This window comes from Echeneis naucrates, chromosome 4, assembly GCF_900963305.1.
Source record: "Echeneis naucrates chromosome 4, fEcheNa1.1, whole genome shotgun sequence".
NCBI lineage: Eukaryota > Metazoa > Chordata > Actinopteri > Carangiformes > Echeneidae > Echeneis > Echeneis naucrates.
Window position 1 is genome coordinate 13,023,682 of NC_042514.1, and position 18,071 is coordinate 13,041,752.

An 18,071-nucleotide genomic window follows, 5' to 3' on the forward strand; every position below is an offset into this window, starting at 1 on the left:
GGCTCGGTTTCAATCACCGTCCGCGGGCGTGGTTTGCGCTGACAAGGTCCGCCTATTGGCCGGTCTGCGGACTTCCCACAGACAGTTGTATGTTTCATAAAAATGCACTCTGATGCGGCAAGTAAGTAGTAGCGATATAGCGGCTTTCAGCAGCAAATGACCCGCGCGGCCGGCCGCGGCGGGGTTTGTCGGCGAGACGCTCACAGCCGCCTTGCGTTTGGTTGGAGCTCCTGCTCCCGGAGGCTTTGGTGATAACGCATGAATTGCGGGCTATTTGCTGGTTTCTTTGTATCTGCTAGTGCTGTCTTGGGCGACAACAAAGGAAGGACAGCCGGTGTAATTTCAGTTGTTTGGGACGTGGGGAAGTTTACTTTCGGCACGGCAGCTACCCAGAAGTGGTTTTTTGTGCAGCCGTCGCCGAGCTCGGCTGAATGCCGCCGATGTCAGTTAAACCCAGAAGGTTTTCTGAGGCAAACGGTGCGTTGTGGTCTTTATGTTCATTACCACGGGGGCCCACTACGTGTTTCAACTTCAGCTGGGGATCAGCGCTGTGCCATCGTAAATCGGTCAATTTTCTGGTCAACTGCGGACTATTACAGAGAATGAAAATTGTGACGCAGTTGTGTAAAACATGTTTCATTGCCTGCTGCAGCAGTGTTGTTGGGCTTTGCGGCACCTTCGTATACTGCTGCAAAACGTCCACTCAGCGCTTATGTGCCAGCATGCATATAATCTTAGATTTTCTTTTAAACAGTGTGAAATGCATTCAATCAGATGGGGTAGATGTTGGGGGTAGATGGATCTGAAAGAAATAGTTGTTTTGTCAAGGCTTGGGAAATGTAGTTCACTATCCAAACCAGAAAGTGAGCCTTCAATGGCACCTTTAAAGAAATGGACTACAACGCCCATAGGCCCAACTCTCCAGATACTTTGTAAACTCTGCAAGTTGCGCGTCTGCACTGCTATTTTAGGTATGCAGCTATCGCTATCTGCTCAGCGGTGTGTTGTTTTACCTGGATTTGTCGGCTGGACATACGCGAAAAGCGTCGGTGTTAGATGACAGCTTTTGGACGGGAATGCACAGATGATGTGTGGCAACAAGGTAGCGTGCACGATCAAACATAGTCGAGTTTGCACGTCTTTCGAGGAATGCAGGGAGTCACTCCCTGAGCCGTGTGAGATGTTTTTTTTTTCCTGCCCGTTTCTGGGACGTAAGCCTTGAAAATAGAAATCAGCCGAAGGTCTTTTGAGCTCTGAAAAGTCTTCATTGATTTCGGAAATGACACATAATTCAAATCATGTCTTCTTGTTGGTGCTATGATGATGTCACCCTTTACCCTTGTACCAAGCATGCAAGTTATGTGTAGGAAGTTGTGTGTCACGTTTTGGGTTGCATTTTGATATTATCTTTACTCTCTGTGGACATAGATTTTCAGCTGAATTCCCACTTGACTACACTGGCCAGTATCCACAAGATCCACCACACCTTACACAGGCTGGTAAATACATAAAGGCTCCATCTACATGTCTTATTTTTGTGTGTATGCATATATGTAAGCATGCGCCTTTTCTATATGTGGCCTCCTCATAAGCATGTGCTATTTTTATAAATCTGTTTTGATAGAACCTGACAGAAGACGTTGGACAGGACAGCCACCCCTCAGGTAATATTTCAGCTGGCGCTTTTGTGTTTAATAGTTAACATAGAACACTGGTGCCACTGTCATGATTTTTTGTTTGCATATCATATAGTAAATGTTGTGTCACTCCAAATGGAACCACCTGATTTTTGAACATGTATGAATGAACAGATGTTAACTCAGAGAAAATCTGCATTATGAGTGTATTTCTCTTCCATTTCCTTTCCAGCTTGTTGCTCTAGAGCCATGCCTCCTAGGAAAAAGAGGAGACCCTCTGCTGGAGATGACATGTCAGCCAAAAAAAGTCGCCAGGACAGGTGTTGATTCCTTTTTAAAGATTAAAAAACGACCTCAGTAACAAGGCTATAATTCAGTGTCAGCTTTAGTTATGCAGGGCAAGGGTATATGTGTGTTACGGCTTTAGTTTGCAATTACAACAGGAAGGAACCTATTTAAAATACCATACTGTTGCTGCCTAGCTTGAGAGTAAAACTCTCTTAACATTTGTAGCATTTTCAGGAAACATGAAACAGCACAGATTCGTGAGGAGGAAACGTTTTCTAGTAAAAGATGCTTGGAGTGGTTCTATGAATATGCAGGTAAGACATTGTTTTTTTCTAAAGCTCTGTATACACTCCCCTCATCACACAATCTTGGTTTATGTTACTTAGCCCCTAACCAATGCCATCATTTCCAAATGTGGAATTAATGTTATATGTGGCTTCAAACTTGCCTGTGAAATAGGATGTGACGATGTGGTGGGTCCAGAGGGCATGGAGAAGTTCTGTGAGGACATTGGTGTCGAGCCAGAGAATGTAAGTAGGTTTTATGCAGTTTGGTTACATCTATATGGAGTCACTTTGCTTGTATGTTGGTCACTGTTTGCGTCCTACTGCAAACCAGACAAAGCAAGTCATTGGAGACATGCCTTTCCACTTTGGTTACTTTTATAGGAGATTAATATCTTGTCTTTTTCGCTAATACTTGCAAAATCCTGTTACACTTAAATCCTCAGCATGGGTAATGAACGACTTTCATGTTTTCTGTTCAGCCTTTCGGATATAGGTTATCCGATCTAATGGAATGCTCGATAACATCCATCTTATCCATTGAGTAATGCTTGGTCAGTCTGTGTTTTTTTTTTTTAAATCCCAAAAGTTAAAAATATCTTAAGGCAGACTGAGGTTTAAATTTATAACCTTAGCATAAAAATAACCCAAACACATTTGTTGGTAAGAATGTGCAGTTTTCTTTGATTTCAGTGTCACTAATTGCACTCAATCTTTGTTTCCAAGTTTACTGAGGTCAGTTGTTCTGTGTTTGCCAGTGCACCAGGCAGATTAATCATCTAGACTGACACATCATCTGTTAAAGGATTTCTGTGGCTGTAAAAGTTGTTGTCTTTGTGTCCAGGTGGTAATGCTGGTACTTGCTTGGAAGCTGGATGCCCAGAGTATGGGATATTTTACTCTCCAGGAGTGGCTGAGAGGCATGGGCTCACTGCAGTGCGTCACTTTTCTACTTTTTGTCTTTTACTGAATTGTTTTTAAGCTTGATTGGTGCTTTACTGTATTTTCTTTGGCTCAAGTCATGTTTTTCCAAGAGTCATTCTCATTAATATTTCTGGTGAAGTGCAGTTTATTTACTATGGTAATTCTCTGTTGCTTTCAGGTGTGACTCCACAGAAAGGCTAAGGAACTCACTTGATTACCTGAGATCTGTCCTAAACGACAGCACCAGTTTTAAACTCATTTATAGATATGCCTTTGATTTCGCTCGGGTGAGTCGCAAAACATCTTTTCTACAAGGAAGCTTACACACACACATACAACATCTCTAAAAGAGGTCAACGCAGTTCAGCTGAATAGTTTCCCTGTAGGAAACAGTCTTACTCAAGCCAGCATACAAACCAGCCTTAATATCTTGAGTAGGTCAAGATAAATTTTCACTTTGACTTAGAGGTGAAACCACTTAGAATGTGTGTTGCCTATTTACATCGCTCAAATTTTCTAAATAGAGAGATTGGAAATACAAATACTGAGTGCCAACATAATGCAGTGAATGTGATAATATTGTTTAGAATTGCTTAACAGTAATGGCAGTGGGTGGAGGATTAATGAGTGTGAATTGATATCTCCTCCTTTGCTAAACTCCTGCGTTGATACTTTCCATTTAGTTCATGAAACATTGGGTGTTTTGATTGAGCAGGAAAAGGATCAGAGGAGTTTGGATTTGAACACAGCCAAGTGCATGCTAGGGCTTCTCCTGGGAAAGACGTGGCCTCTGTTTCCTGTGTTTAATCAGTTTTTAGAGGTAAGTGTCGTGTTAAGAATTGGCCTCTCATCATTTTACCAAAAACAAAGCTGAGGTTTGTATATAAGATTGTGTTAAGTCCATAGACAGAGTAGATGTAGCCAAAAAGGTTTCGGTGTCTTGTCAATGTATGGCATTCATTTTTCATTCCTCAGCAATCCAAGTACAAAGTCATCAACAAAGACCAGTGGTGCAATGTTTTAGAGTTCAGTAGGACAATCAACCTGGACCTCAGTAACTACGATGAGGATGGTGCCTGTAAGTGAAAACTTCTACACATAAATTTGTGAGCTTCATCTTGTTACAGGCATGTTACACAAATGACTGTTTCTAATCTGTTATTATGTTTGTTGTATCCTTTGCCCAGGGCCTGTTTTGTTGGATGAATTTGTGGAGTGGCACAAGGAAAGACAGATGTCATAGCAGCAGAGCAAAATGCAAAATGGAAAAACATACAACTGTGACAACAACGACTATGAGAATCAACAACCAATAAGTAAACAATACAAAATGGTAAAGCAGCGACTGTGGGTGCTTCCTAGTAAAGGAGGTTTCGGGTTGTGGGTGGGCTCGGGTGGGGGCGATTGGTTTGTAGTCTGGGTACATTCTACCCATTGCGCAGATGCAGAGGGCTGCCATTGTGGAGCTATGTTCCCTGCTGAAGGTGCATAGTGGGCAAGCTTGCGGCAATCCCCAGTGGCATTGCTCTCTCTCACTGTGACATGTCATATTGCTGTCTGTGTTAGATAACACGGTGTCATACATGGATGATGGAAGCAAAATGGTATTATGTGGGAGAACCACTTCTCACCCCTTCTCTTCAGCACAGAGAAACCAACAGAAATGACCATTCATGCATTGTGTCTGAGTCTTAAACAGGTTCACTTTGGCCTGGCACATTAAATATTATATATCTGTGCAATGAACTTGAACTTGAGCTTTTCTGGACAGATAGCACTAACTATTGTTTGTCATATTTTGAGTTTGATTTTTCAAGAAGCACACTGTGTCAAATGGTTGATCACAGGTTTCTACCTGTGCTGTTTACTATTGATCTGTGCCAGTTTTTTTTTTGTTTTGTTTTGTTTTGTTTGTTTTTTTTGTTTAGTTTTCCTCCAGCTAATGCTTAAAGCTTCAACCCTTACAAAAGTTTCAGACCTCATAACACCAAACAAGCATTGCTGCTTACTAACTCTTATTACAGTACAGCGGTGAGCCACTAGTGCTCTGATCAGCATTTATTGGTCTGATGACCAATTGATGTATCTACGTTGTGTAGGTAAGAGTATTATTGTGCCTCAAACCATGGAAGTCACGTTGTGTGTCCCACACATGTACCAACAAATCCAAATGTATATACACGTGTGAGAGCACATACAACACATACACTTGCACACACAGACATACTGAGTGGTCAGGGATTATTTCAGGATGAGTTGAAAATGTTTGGGCTGTGTTATAAATTGACATAGATCTAGTTGGTGTCCATTTTGTCTTGATATGTGGTATGTTTTGTCTTCCTTAGTCCACTGATAGTTTCAGGTCTTTTCCTAGTAGCATATCTCCCACCACAGTGTCTCACACAATACACAGACACACATACACACACACACACACACACACACACTCAGTGGAAGACCAGTGACCATCTCAGGACGAGGTCCTTTGGCTTGTGTAGTAAGGTAGGTTTGCAAGCGTTGCTTTGTACCACCCGTAGGATGTAATCAAAACAATGGGCACTGACAGCTTGGAACTGTGTGATGATGCCATGCTCTTTCGCCTAGTATAATGTTCTTGTAACACATGTATAAATTTTTGTCTTTGGCTGTTGTGTGATGCTGAATTGTCAGAAGATTTAATATTTGCATGCATGCTCCAACAGAGCCTTTGGTGAGTGGATGAGATTTTTTGAAAACATTTTTCAAATACGTTTATTGTTTTGTACAGGAATTTGTGCAAGTGTTTTGTGCTTAATTTGATATTCATGATCATGTTATATTAATTCTGTTCTGCAACATGATCATGTCTATTAAGATCTGGAACACACCTGTAACCTCACGGTGGAACAGAAGTTCCCTCCTGCATTTACCCCATCATCCACTTCCTTACCTATGGATCTCATTTTATTTATTTGAAGTGCGTAATTTGTTTTGCAACTTTTGCACTCACAAATCACATCAATACTGAAATCTGTTGTTGAGATAATATACATCAGCTCCTGTGTGACTGAAATCCAATGCAGACTAAAAGCAAAAGCTTTTTTGTCATTATGACATCAACCATCAGCATAAAATCTAAGGTCAGGGTAGTTGTTCGAGTGCTTACCAAATACTGTGTAGAGATCTGTGTATAGAGTTTTCTCCCATGACAATGCAGGAGGATGAACAGCCTTGTCCCAACTGTATATATGTATGTAAACGATGTAAGTGTCTACATGTCTGTTTTCACTATAACCTATGTCTATATACATAAATAAAATGGTTTATTAACTTACTGGCTTACTTTCATTCCTGTTTTATTAAATGCACTCATATCTACAAATGAAGACAATTTAAAATTATTCAGATCATTCTTCAGACATGGATTTATTGAAGTAGCAAAAAAGTTTAATATAATTATGGCAAGAATACTAATTTGTTTTGCAAAATTCATTACAGCAGATCTTAGTGACAGGTGGTTTAAAAAAAAATTGAAGCACTGAAGTTATTTGGCCTCTAGTTAGCTCTAAACCCATTCCAATAAATTTGTAGTATTTACATTTCATTTCTGACATAAAATCCATTTCAATAGTATAAGACAAAACCTTTTTTTTTTTTTTTTTTATCAGTGTTGAGGATGCAGTGGTTTTGGTATTAAACAATGTTGGTCATGCTTGTTAAAAAAAGTGGGTCAGGATTTGAGTTAGAGCGAGGTTGCGCTCTAAGGGAAGTTAGGTTAGATTAATCCTCATTTCCACTGTGTTACCAGTTCTTGTTCCTCTGTGGAGATCTCCATGTGTATCCAAATGCTTCATCGGGGTGGCTGTGTTGTTGGAATAGGAGGGGGAGCCTCTTGTGGGGGTTCAACATCTCTAAAGTTGTGGCTTTTGTAGCTGGGAATAGCAGATAACAGAGTTGCTGCTCCTCTCACATCGTCTAAAGCAGATGAAGTCTGTAATTGTGTTTGTGGCCTTTTGGGCAGGGGCTTGATATTTTCCTCAATCCTGTTGGTGTCACCTTGTGGATCATGGTCATTGACTGGAGGTGATACACCCTTATCTCCATCCTCTGTGTCCCATTTTCGTCTCAGTGACGACATGGCTTGAAGGGCACTCAGCCCTTTTCTTTCCCTCCTGTCCCCAGACAAAGCACTCAAAATCTCATCTGTGCGGGCCCTTGAGTTGTCAAACTCTAAAGATCTGCCGGATTTAAGAGAAAATCTGCTGTCATGGAGAGATGCATTTTCATGTATCAGGTTCAGATCTACTGCCCTGCTGTCTTGTTTTAATCTCTCACTACTTTTATCTCGAGAGAATTTGAAGGAGTCAGGCAGCTCTGCAGATAGATCCGGCTGTGAGGACGGGAAGCCCAGTTGATGACCAACGCTAGTCCTCCTTATGTCTGACAGCAGATCTCCATCTGTGGTGGTATTGGACTGCTCCATTCTCTTCTTTACTATATCATCAAAGGTCATAATAGGAACCTTTGAGGTAAGAGACACATTTCTGTTGCCACCATTATGGGACAGACTGACTTGTGCAGCACTTGCTGTTTCAGCTTTGTCCACAGTTGGACTCTGAAGTGGCAATGGAGATTTAATAATTGTACGCTTATAAGTGATGTAAGAATCGTGATTTGTCATTCCTGAAATATTTGATGCATGGCCGCTCTTTTGCACAGTGTACCCTGTCACTTCATTTTCACTGTCACTGGAGGAGGATGAGGAAGTATTTGCCTCGGATGATCGTTCTGTGAAATGCCCCTTATAGCGTGGGACAGCAAGACTCAGGTCGGAAACACTGTGGTCAATAACGTCAGTCTCAGTGTTGCTGCTTGAGGATGATTGTTGTAATAGAGTTCTTTTACTTGCAGTTTCCCTTTTATTGGTGGAAGAGAGGGTGGAGTCAGGTGGAGGTGATGGGGGCAGGTTTAGTGGTACAGGAGCACGTGATGTGATTTCAAGACGCTTTCTGAAGCGGGAGATACCGAGATTCATTTTCGCCCAGCGCAACTGAAGCTCTGAGTTATTCTCTGGCGCAGTGCTGATGTTATTTGTTAGTTTGTGGCCCAAATCATCTGAAATAACTGCAAACTTTTCCAATTTGATATTATGGTCTGTGCTTGGATTGTGTGAAATGTTTATCCCAGAGGTTTTTGGGAACCTTCTGAGCTCCTTAATTGATGCCTGTGACATGGCAGATGCTCCAGTTTCGACTTCGCCACTCTCACAAGGACTTTCACTGTCACTGCTAGAGCAGGAGTCCATTGGTTTAGGTGGGGATTTGATATTCAAATGCCTTTTGACAGAAGGGCCACTTTTATCAAATTTTGTCCCTGTTTGATATGTAATCCTCACATCAGTTCTTTCATTCTTCCCTTTCTGTGGTAGGTCTGTGGACCCAGTGTAACTTTCATCAGTGCTGGAGGATATCTCAGTTGGAGGTTGATGTGTCTTAATATCCAGGCGCCTTTTGACATTAGGGAGACTGAGAGCCAGTTGAGGCCATCTTGTGTCTGGTTCTAATGTTTCAGATTTTTGTACCTCCCCTTGTTTATGTGTCATTATTTGTATAATGTCCACTTCCCCTGGCCTCTGATGTGTTGTTTCATCCTCACTGTCACTACTACTGGATGAATCCGAATCTGGTGATGTTGCTTTGATATTGCGGCGCCTCTTAATATGAGGAATGTGTTCAAGATCTACAGTTGGCCACCTTCCATTTGAATCATGCTGGATTTTTGGAGATTTTTGCAGTTGTGTGTTGACCATTCTCACTGGTCTCTGCTTCACTGTGTGATCAGCTGTGTCATCCTCACTGTCACTACTACTGGATGAATCCGATTCTGGCGATGTTGCTTTGATATCCAGACGCCTCTTGATTCTAGGAATATGTTCAAGGTCAAGCGAAGGCCATGTTGTCTCAGAGTCATGACTTACAGTTGGAGATGGTTTATTTGGAAGCCTTCCCATGTGTATCTTTCCTTGTTCTTGTTTCTTTATGATGTTTCTAGTTTGATCTTCACTGTCACTACTACTGGATGAATCTGAGTCTGGTGATGTTGCTTTGATATTGCGGCCAATTGAATCATGCTGGATTTTTGGAGATTTTTGCAGTTGTGTGTTGGCCATCCTCACTGGCCTCTGCTTCACTACGTGATCAGCTGTGTCATCCTCACTGTCACTACTAGAAGATGAATCCGATTCTGGCGATGTTGCTTTGATATCCAGACGCCTCTTGATTCTAGGAATATGTTCAAGGTCAAGCGAAGGCCATGTTGTATCAGAGTCATGACTTACAGTTGGAGATGATTTATTTGGAAGCCTTCCCATGTGTATCTTTCCTTGTTCTTGTTTCTTTGTCCAATTTGTAGCTTCATCCTCACTGTCACTACTACTGGATGAATCCGAGTCTGGCGATGTTGCTTTGATATTGCGGCCATTTGAATCATGCTGGATTTTTGGAGATTTTTGCAGTTGTGTGTTGACCATCCTCACTGGTCTCTGCTTCACTACGTGATCAGCTGTGTCATCCTCACTGTCACTACTAGAAGATGAATCAGAGTCTGGTGATTGCACTTTGATATCTAAACGCCTCTTGATTCTTGTAGTATACTCAAGATCAACCAGAGGCCACTGAGTTTCCAAGTCATGACTTACAGTTGGAGATGCTTTATTTGGAAGCCTTCCCATGTGTATCTTTCCTTGTTCTTGTTTCTGTGTCCAATTTGTAGCTTCATCCTCACTGTCACTACTACTGGATGAATCCGAGTCTGGGGATGTTGCTTTGATATCAAGGCGCCTCTTGATTCTAGGAATATGTTCAAGGTCAAGCGAAGGCCATGTTGTCTCAGAGTCATGACCTACAGTTGGAGATGCTTTATTTGGAAGCCTTCCCATGTGTATCTTTCCTTGTTCTTGTTTCTTTATGATGTTTCTAGTTTGATCTTCACTGTCACTACTACTGGATGAATCCGAGTCTGGGGATGTTGCTTTGATATCAAGCCGCCTCTTGATTCTAGGAATATGTTTAAGATCTACAGCTGGCCACCTTCCATCTGAATCATGCTGGATTTTTGAAGATTTTTGCAGTTGTGTGTTGACCATCCTCACTGGTCTCTGCTTCACTACGTGATCAGCTGTGTCATCCTCACTGTCACTACTACTGGATGAATCCGATTCTGGCGATGTTGCTTTGATATCCAGACGCCTCTTGATTCTAGGAATATGTTCAAGGTCAAGCGAAGGCCATGTTGTCTCAGAGTCATGACTTACAGTTGGAGATGCTTTATTTGGAAGCCTTCCCATGTGTATCTTTCCTTGTTCTTGTTTCTTTGTCCAATTTGTAGCTTCATCCTCACTGTCACTACTACTGGATGAATCCGAGTCTGGGGATGTTGCTTTGATATCAAGGCGCCTCTTGATTCTAGGAATATGTTTAAGATCTACAGCTGGCCACCTTCCATCTGAATCATGCTGGATTTTTGGAGATTTTTGCAGTTGTGTGTTGACCATCCTCACTGGTCTCTGCTTCACTACGTGATCAGCTGTGTCATCCTCACTGTCACTACTAGAAGATGAATCCGAGTCTGGCGATGTTGCTTTGATATCCAGACGCCTCTTGATTCTAGGAATATGTTTAAGATCTACCGAAGGCCATGTTGTCTCAGAGTCATGACTTACAGTTGGAGATGATTTATTTGGAAGCCTTCCCATGTGTATCTTTCCTTGTTCTTGTTTCTTTGTCCAATTTGTAGCTTCATCCTCACTGTCACTACTACTGGATGAATCCGAGTCTGGGGATGTTGCTTTGATATCAAGCCGCCTCTTGATTCTAGGAATATGTTTAAGATCTACAGCTGGCCACCTTCCATTTGAATCATGCTGGATTTTTGGAGATTTTTGCAGTTGTGTGTTGACCATCCTCACTGGTCTCTGCTTCACTACGTGATCAGCTGTGTCATCCTCACTGTCACTACTACTGGATGAATCCGATTCTGGCGATGTTGCTTTGATATCCAGACGCCTCTTGATTCTAGGAATATGTTCAAGGTCAAGCGAAGGCCATGTTGTCTCAGAGTCATGACTTACAGTTGGAGATGCTTTATTTGGAAGCCTTCCCATGTGTATCTTTCCTTGTTCTTGTTTCTTTGTCCAATTTGTAGCTTCATCCTCACTGTCGCTACTACTGGATGAATCCGAGTCTGGGGATGTTGCTTTGATATCAAGGCGCCTCTTGATTCTAGGAATATGTTTAAGATCTACAGCTGGCCACCTTCCATTTGAATCATGCTGGATTTTGGGAGATTTTTGCAGTTGTGTGTTGACCATCCTCACTGGCCTCTGCTTCACTGTGTGATCAGCTGTGTCATCCTCACTGTCACTACTAGAAGATGAATCTGAGTCTGGCGATGTTGCTTTGATATCCAGACGCCTCTTGATTCTAGGAATATGTTCAAGATCTACGGCAGGCCATGTTGTATCAGAGTCATGACCTACAGTTGGAGATGATTTATTTGGAAGCCTTCCCATGTGTATCTTTCCTTGTTCTTGTTTCTTTGTCCAATTTGTAGCTTCATCCTCACTGTCACTACTACTGGATGAATCCGAGTCTGGCGATGTTGCTTTGATATCCAGACGCCTCTTGATTCTAGGAATATGTTCAAGGTCAACCGAAGGCCATGTTGTATCAGAGTCATGACTTACAGTTGGAGATGCTTTATTTGGAAGCCTTCCCATGTGTATCTTTCCTTGTTCTTGTTTCTTTATGATGTTTCTAGTTTGATCTTCACTGTCACTACTACTGGATGAAGAGTCCACTGATGGCACTTTGACATCTAGATGCCTTTTGTTGCTCGAAATATGTTCGAGATCTTGGCCAGCCCACTGTCTGTGCATCTCTTCTCGCTTCTGATTTTGCTTCTTCATGTAGAGCATTTCTCTATCTGAACTTTCAACACTAGAAGATGAATCCTTAGGTGGTAATGGAGCTCTCCTTTTTTTGCCCTTTACAATAAGATATGGGATTTCTGTTTCCTGGCTGGAAGAGGTTGAATATGTTTTAGGTGGTGAAGGTGTACTACTATCAAGACTTTTACCAGAACTGGCAACACCAACACTGACAGCACAGTATTTTGTCTGTGGCAGGGGTTTAACTGTCTCCCTACTAAAAGATGAATCAGATACTGGTGATGTTGCTTTGATATCCAGACGCCTCTTGATTCTAGGAATATGTTCAAGATCTACGGCAGGCCATGTTGTATCAGAGTCATGACCTACAGTTGGAGATGATTTATTTGGAAGCCTTCCCATGTGTATCTTTCCTTGTTCTTGTTTCTTTGTCCAATTTGTAGCTTCATCCTCACTGTCACTACTACTGGATGAATCCGAGTCTGGCGATGTTGCTTTGATATCCAGACGCCTCTTGATTCTAGGAATATGTTCAAGGTCAAGCGAAGGCCATGTTGTATCAGAGTCATGACTTACAGTTGGAGATGGTTTATTTGGAAGCCTTCCCATGTGTATCTTTCCTTGTTCTTGTTTCTTTATGATGTTTCTAGTTTGATCTTCACTGTCACTACTACTGGATGAAGAGTCCACTGATGGCACTTTGACATCTAGATGCCTTTTGTTGCTCGAAATATGTTCGAGATCTTGGCCAGCCCACTGTCTGTGCATCTCTTCTCGCTTCTGATTTTGCTTCTTCGTGTAGAGCATTTCTCTATCTGAACTTTCAACACTAGAAGATGAATCCTTAGGTGGCAATGGAGCTCTCCTTTTTTTGCCTTTTACAATAAGATGTGGGATTTCTGTTTCCTTGCTGGAAGAGGTTGAATATGTTTTAGGTGGTGAAGGTGTACTACTATCAAGACTTTTACCAGAACTGGCAACACCAACACTGACAGCACAGTATTTTGTCCGTGGCAGGGGTTTAACTGTCTCACTGGTTTCCCTCGTGCCCATAACTGTCTTGCTGCTTAGTTTGCTAAAGGATTCTTGCTTCCCTAATCCCCACACTGACTCATCATCGCTGTCACTTGAATGAGAGGACAGTGAATGCTTTGGTCCCTCTGCAGGCCTTTGCGTGCCACATCTGTTATCATCCTCATTAAATGGCCTGGTCGGCGCCTCATTCTGTTGGTCAAAACTACTATCCTGCTTAAGTTGAGTGTTAATGACCAGGGATTTTTTATTGTCCCTTTGTATATTTTCTCCTTCCTCCTGCTCTGAGTTCACAGTGTATTGTGTAGGTCCATCCTCACTGACGTATGAGCTGGAGCTGGATACATCATCCCTGCTCTTTCTTTTGGCTGTGGGTACCACAACCAGTTTTGAGTCGTTAAAAGAACCAAACACACTACCGGATCTTACAGATGTGCTTTGAGCAGAATCACTAAAGTCAAATTGTTCCTCATTCTCCTGCCACACATTAGAGTCTGTTAGATTGGTGCGTTGTGGTGACCAATCTGCAAATGGCTCAGAGGAAAAGTCAGGAATTTCACTTTTGTACTTTATGGAAATTTGTGGCACTACCACTTTCCTAGATGTGAAGACGTCGTCTCTCTGCTGAATGGAGTCCTCGACCTGCTGTGGGAACTTGGGTGTTGTGTGATCTCCCTGGATTATTTGGTCCTTTAATACTATGTCGGACAGGGAAGAATTTGAGCTTGATGATGAGTTTTTTCTCTCCTTCAGTTCATCAGGGTCTGGGATACGTTCAAATTCCATTTTGACTCTGGTTCTTGTTGGACTGCTCTGTTGTGAACTGATGTCACTTCCTGGGTCTTCAGCTGTGTGATTTGCCTCCCCAGCCCCTGTTTCATATTCAACCACTGCATCATAATTGATGTATTCCTGATTGGCACTAGCTACGGTATCGTAATATTGTACATTACCATCTCCAGTATCTACAGTGCTAAAGGTGACTCTTCTTTCTCTGTGAGTTATTATCTCTTCTGGTTCCTCGTAATTTGAATAGGCCTCATTTTCATACGGTCTTTGTTGTACAGATGAGACAGAGGCCCTTTTCTTTTTGGTCACCTTTGTCCAAAGGACATCAAAACAAGGTCTTGCCAAGACGCCAAGGATAAAGGCGACCAGAAATGTAATGAAAATAGACAGACACACAGCCAGAGCCAAGTCAGACTGCGTAGCTCCCTGGTTCCTTTCTTGACTTATCTTATTTGGGTTGTCTTGTGGGATGAGCTGTTGGCTATTTCTGGATAAACTTCTAGTTTTTCTTTCTACACCTACAACTCTACTTATTTGAAGGTTAAAAACCGACACAACTTCATGTTCTTGGGACGTACAGACATAGAGTCCCGTGTTTCTCTCTGTGACATCACTAATGAGCAGATCCGGCAAGTTCGGCAGAGTTTGGCTCCCAGATACTTGACCACTGGGCGTCCACCAAATCGAGTCTAAAAAGAAAACAACATCATCCAGTTGGACCAACCTACACTGTTAGGTATATATCAAATCAAATCAAATCAGATTTATTTATATAGAATAAAAATTATGTTAAGGCATTTTACATATAGAGCAGGTCTAGGCCAAACTCTTTATAATATAAATAGCTGTTTTACATCTTTGTGTTACCTTGTGCAGAGCAAGACAGCAGTATCTCAGAGCCGCTATAAACTGTCACATCCTGATGCAGCGCTGGCTTGTTGTCAGTACCAAAGCAGTTTAGGTCATCCTCTTCTAGCTGTAGCAGGTCTTTCCCTGAGAGGACAGAGGGGAAAGCACACACCATACTCCAGACCTGCAGGCCTCTGCTGCTGTCAAAGGCCATCCGCTTTCTTAGACTGCGCATGTTGCAGTCACACTGCCACCTGTTCCCATCCAGCCTTACATCTGCCCCAATATTATGCAGAGAGAGGTACATCAAAGGATGGATGTTGGTCAGCATGTTGAAGCTCAGATCAAGGACCTTTAAGGGGAACACAATTCAGCAGATACTGAGACAGAGTAAATTGATTGCTAAAGCAGTTAAAGCATGCAATTCAACTATATAGGTGCTTATGAAAGTCACAAGTGCGCAAAGATTCAATTAAATGTTCTGTGCAATTTTCAATAAATTAGATGAATTATATTATTAAAGAACAATCAATCTTACCCTAAGTTGGGGTAAATCCTGGAACATCTGTGGATGAAGAGTTGTGATAGTATTATGCTGTAGGTATAGCTCTCTCAGCTGTTGAAGGTGACTCAGGTCTCCTGGTCGTATAGTTGAGATCTTGTTGAAGGAAAGCTCCAAAACCTTTAAGGACACGCTACTTCCCAGCCCTGGATAACAGAAAGTAAGTGCGGTAATTAGAACTCACCAACAATCAAGATAAGATGGCTCCTGAAGGAAAGAATGTGCCATATGTCCATCCATCCATCTTCAACTTATCCAAAGTCGGGTCACGGGGGTTACAACTTTAGCAATGCTTCTGTGATTATATATAACAGGTCAGTTTTGCTTTTGTCCTCTCTAAACTATTGTACATTATTCACTGTGACTGGCAAAGGGGAACATTTTCCTTTCATTAAAAAAATTAAGTCAGTCTGTTTTCCATTACTGTGGTGATTTTGGTGCTCAGATTAATATTTCAAATTAAAGGCCTCGCTGTTGACTTGTAGACTTGTTTGGTGTAAAATATGTGACTCCTCGAAAAGGCCTTTCCTGGAACTTTGACTGGCAAATCTCTTGCAATATGACTAATTAAGGCATAAGCAATTTCTTTTTCCCTGTGGTCTTCTTTCTTCTTTGTTGCCTGTCTCCCCCCTTTTAAGTCATCTAAGACAACCTTCATGAGTCTGCTGGGCTAAAGTAAGGCACTGTGCGTTTGTGTGTCATTACAGAGGCACTGCAGGAACTGTGAGCTGCATACCAAAAAGGAAAGAGGTCCATGACTGTCAACACAGCTCTTGTTAAGTAAATGGACTGTCCACACATGCCTTCTGAAAAACCATAGTGAGTGCATTTCTTTAAAACAGCCTAACTGTGATTGCCTCCAGCTGTACAATGGCTAGGTTTATCATTTTCTGAGCATAGTACAAAAAAAAACCAAAACAAAACAAAACTGTGAATGTTTTCTGAAAATCAAATAAATGGGCAATAACAATTATCACACTGCTCACAGAGTAATATTTTTAGAATGACCAAATATAAATACCATGGAAAACGTCCGAATTTGGTTAACATATGTTTGTATCAGTCTACGGTCTGACTTGTGGATATTTCTCAATGGCATTCCAGAGGGCAGTAATAAAAGGCATCATCGCCAACTTCGCTCTCAGGGGGACAATCTATAATCACCCACACAAAAACTGTGCCAACATTAAGAGGCAAAAAGTCCTTACATTAAATTTTCGCAAAAGTGATCGGTGGTCACAAGATGAAACTGTATTTGAGTAAAGTAAAAGTAAAAGTAAAAAAAAAAAAAAGGACTGTTCAATGAGTAAATGCCCAGAAGATACACAAAACCTACAATTTATCAAAAACAACCCTTTTTGGTACACACTTCAACTAAAAGCTGCATAGCCTTCTAATTTTAAAGCTCTCTTAATTTCAATTTGCGTAATTCACTGGCCGCCTTTGTAAGGTTTTCTTTCTTTTACTGTTGATATTCCAATTGCTTTTTCTGCAGGTTCACTTAAATAATAATGTTTAACCTTTTATATTGTATTCTTGCTACTTGTACTTGAAAATGATGAGAATATTTCCCCCACTGGCTGAAGAGACAAGTTCAACTTTAACCTAATTCAATTTTGTCACAGACAAAACTGATGCAACAGTGACACCTGAAAGTCTCTCAGATTATTTTTTTATGCTCTGCTCATAGGAATAAATGGTTATTGTGCTCTCCATGTCCTGCGTCAGAGGTTTAAATATGGGTGTGTGACTGTATTACACTGCCTCACCCTCTGGGAATTGCACCATGCGATTCCTCTCAGCAGATAGCAGCTGCAGGGTGGGGGCCCAAGATACGCATCTGCCTCGTCTCCAAGGTCTGAACCATTGTAGATGTCCACCACTGACAGATTGGCTGCCAGGGCTTCTGTCTATGCAGAGGGATAAGTGCGTAATAGTGTTGTTTCCCAGCCACACATTTCTGAGTTTACGATGTGGCCAGTGCAGTGTCACAGAATCAAGGAGATTGTGAGACAAGTCCAAGTCAGTGATAGAGTCCTGGATGGGTTGCGGGACATAGGAGAGGTCAGAGGACGAACAGTTCAACAGGCCAGGTCTCTGACAGGTGCAAGACTCAGGACAGGTGGGTGGGGGAGAGGAGCAATGGACCGCAGAGGAGACGAAGAGCAGCAAAGCAGCCAATAATGACCACTGTACCACCGCCATCACAAGCAGTCCTGAAAGTACACATGGACAGTGACAGTGAAGAATCAGTCCCAAACACAAGTCTTGAATCTGCTATGATACGCCATGTATGTCATGATGACTATGACTTTGTTCAGTTCCTGCTAAAATCATTATACACAATGTGGAATGAACAAGGCAAATTCATGAACAAAAATGTAAACACTTCACAGATGTACAATACAGTGAAAAACCATCAAACTCACCTGAGTGTCCAGACAGGAAAGCTCGTGAGTCTCCTTTAACACAAAGAACCCCTTCAGTATATTAGCTCCAGCAGTTTGTGATCAAAGTCTGAAACATATTTTGCTGCGTCTAGCTTAACATACTCCTGTCCAGAGACGCCCTTCTGTGATTCATATAATCATTTACATGTCAAGTTAAAGTCTTACTGTCATTGTTTTCATATTTGCGTGTGATAGATAACTGATTCAGAAATTTTATGAAGAGAACCATGCCCTGGGTGCACATTCCTCTGCATTATAAAACACTGCAATAAAGCACAGTATTTGTTTATGGTTTTAAATGACATTGCAAACACGTTTCACAAGTTTCAC

The 18,071-nt window shown here is 41.8% G+C and overlaps 1 protein-coding gene across 4 annotated transcripts; it reads left to right on the forward strand.

Annotated features, from left to right (window-relative positions):
* The first annotated feature begins 53 nt into the window (after nt 1-53).
* On the forward strand, nt 54-4,508 carry dcun1d4 (DCN1, defective in cullin neddylation 1, domain containing 4 (S. cerevisiae)). 4 transcript variants are annotated; one of them, XM_029500861.1, is made up of 11 exons: nt 54-121; nt 1,429-1,499; nt 1,625-1,664; nt 1,843-1,957; nt 2,151-2,239; nt 2,385-2,455; nt 3,054-3,145; nt 3,312-3,420; nt 3,849-3,953; nt 4,109-4,211; nt 4,321-4,508. In XM_029500861.1, the coding sequence occupies exons 1-11, from the start codon at nt 103-105 to the stop codon at nt 4,374-4,376; spliced, it is 870 nt and encodes a 289-aa protein (XP_029356721.1). In that variant the 5' UTR covers nt 54-102; the 3' UTR covers nt 4,377-4,508. The 4 variants fall into 4 exon arrangements, with proteins under 4 accessions (XP_029356721.1, XP_029356722.1, XP_029356723.1 ...); XM_029500862.1 differs by having other exon boundaries at nt 1,870-1,957; XM_029500860.1 differs by lacking the exon at nt 54-121 and adding an exon at nt 129-1,102 and having other exon boundaries at nt 1,870-1,957.
* Nucleotides 4,509-18,071: the final 13,563 nt, after the last annotated feature.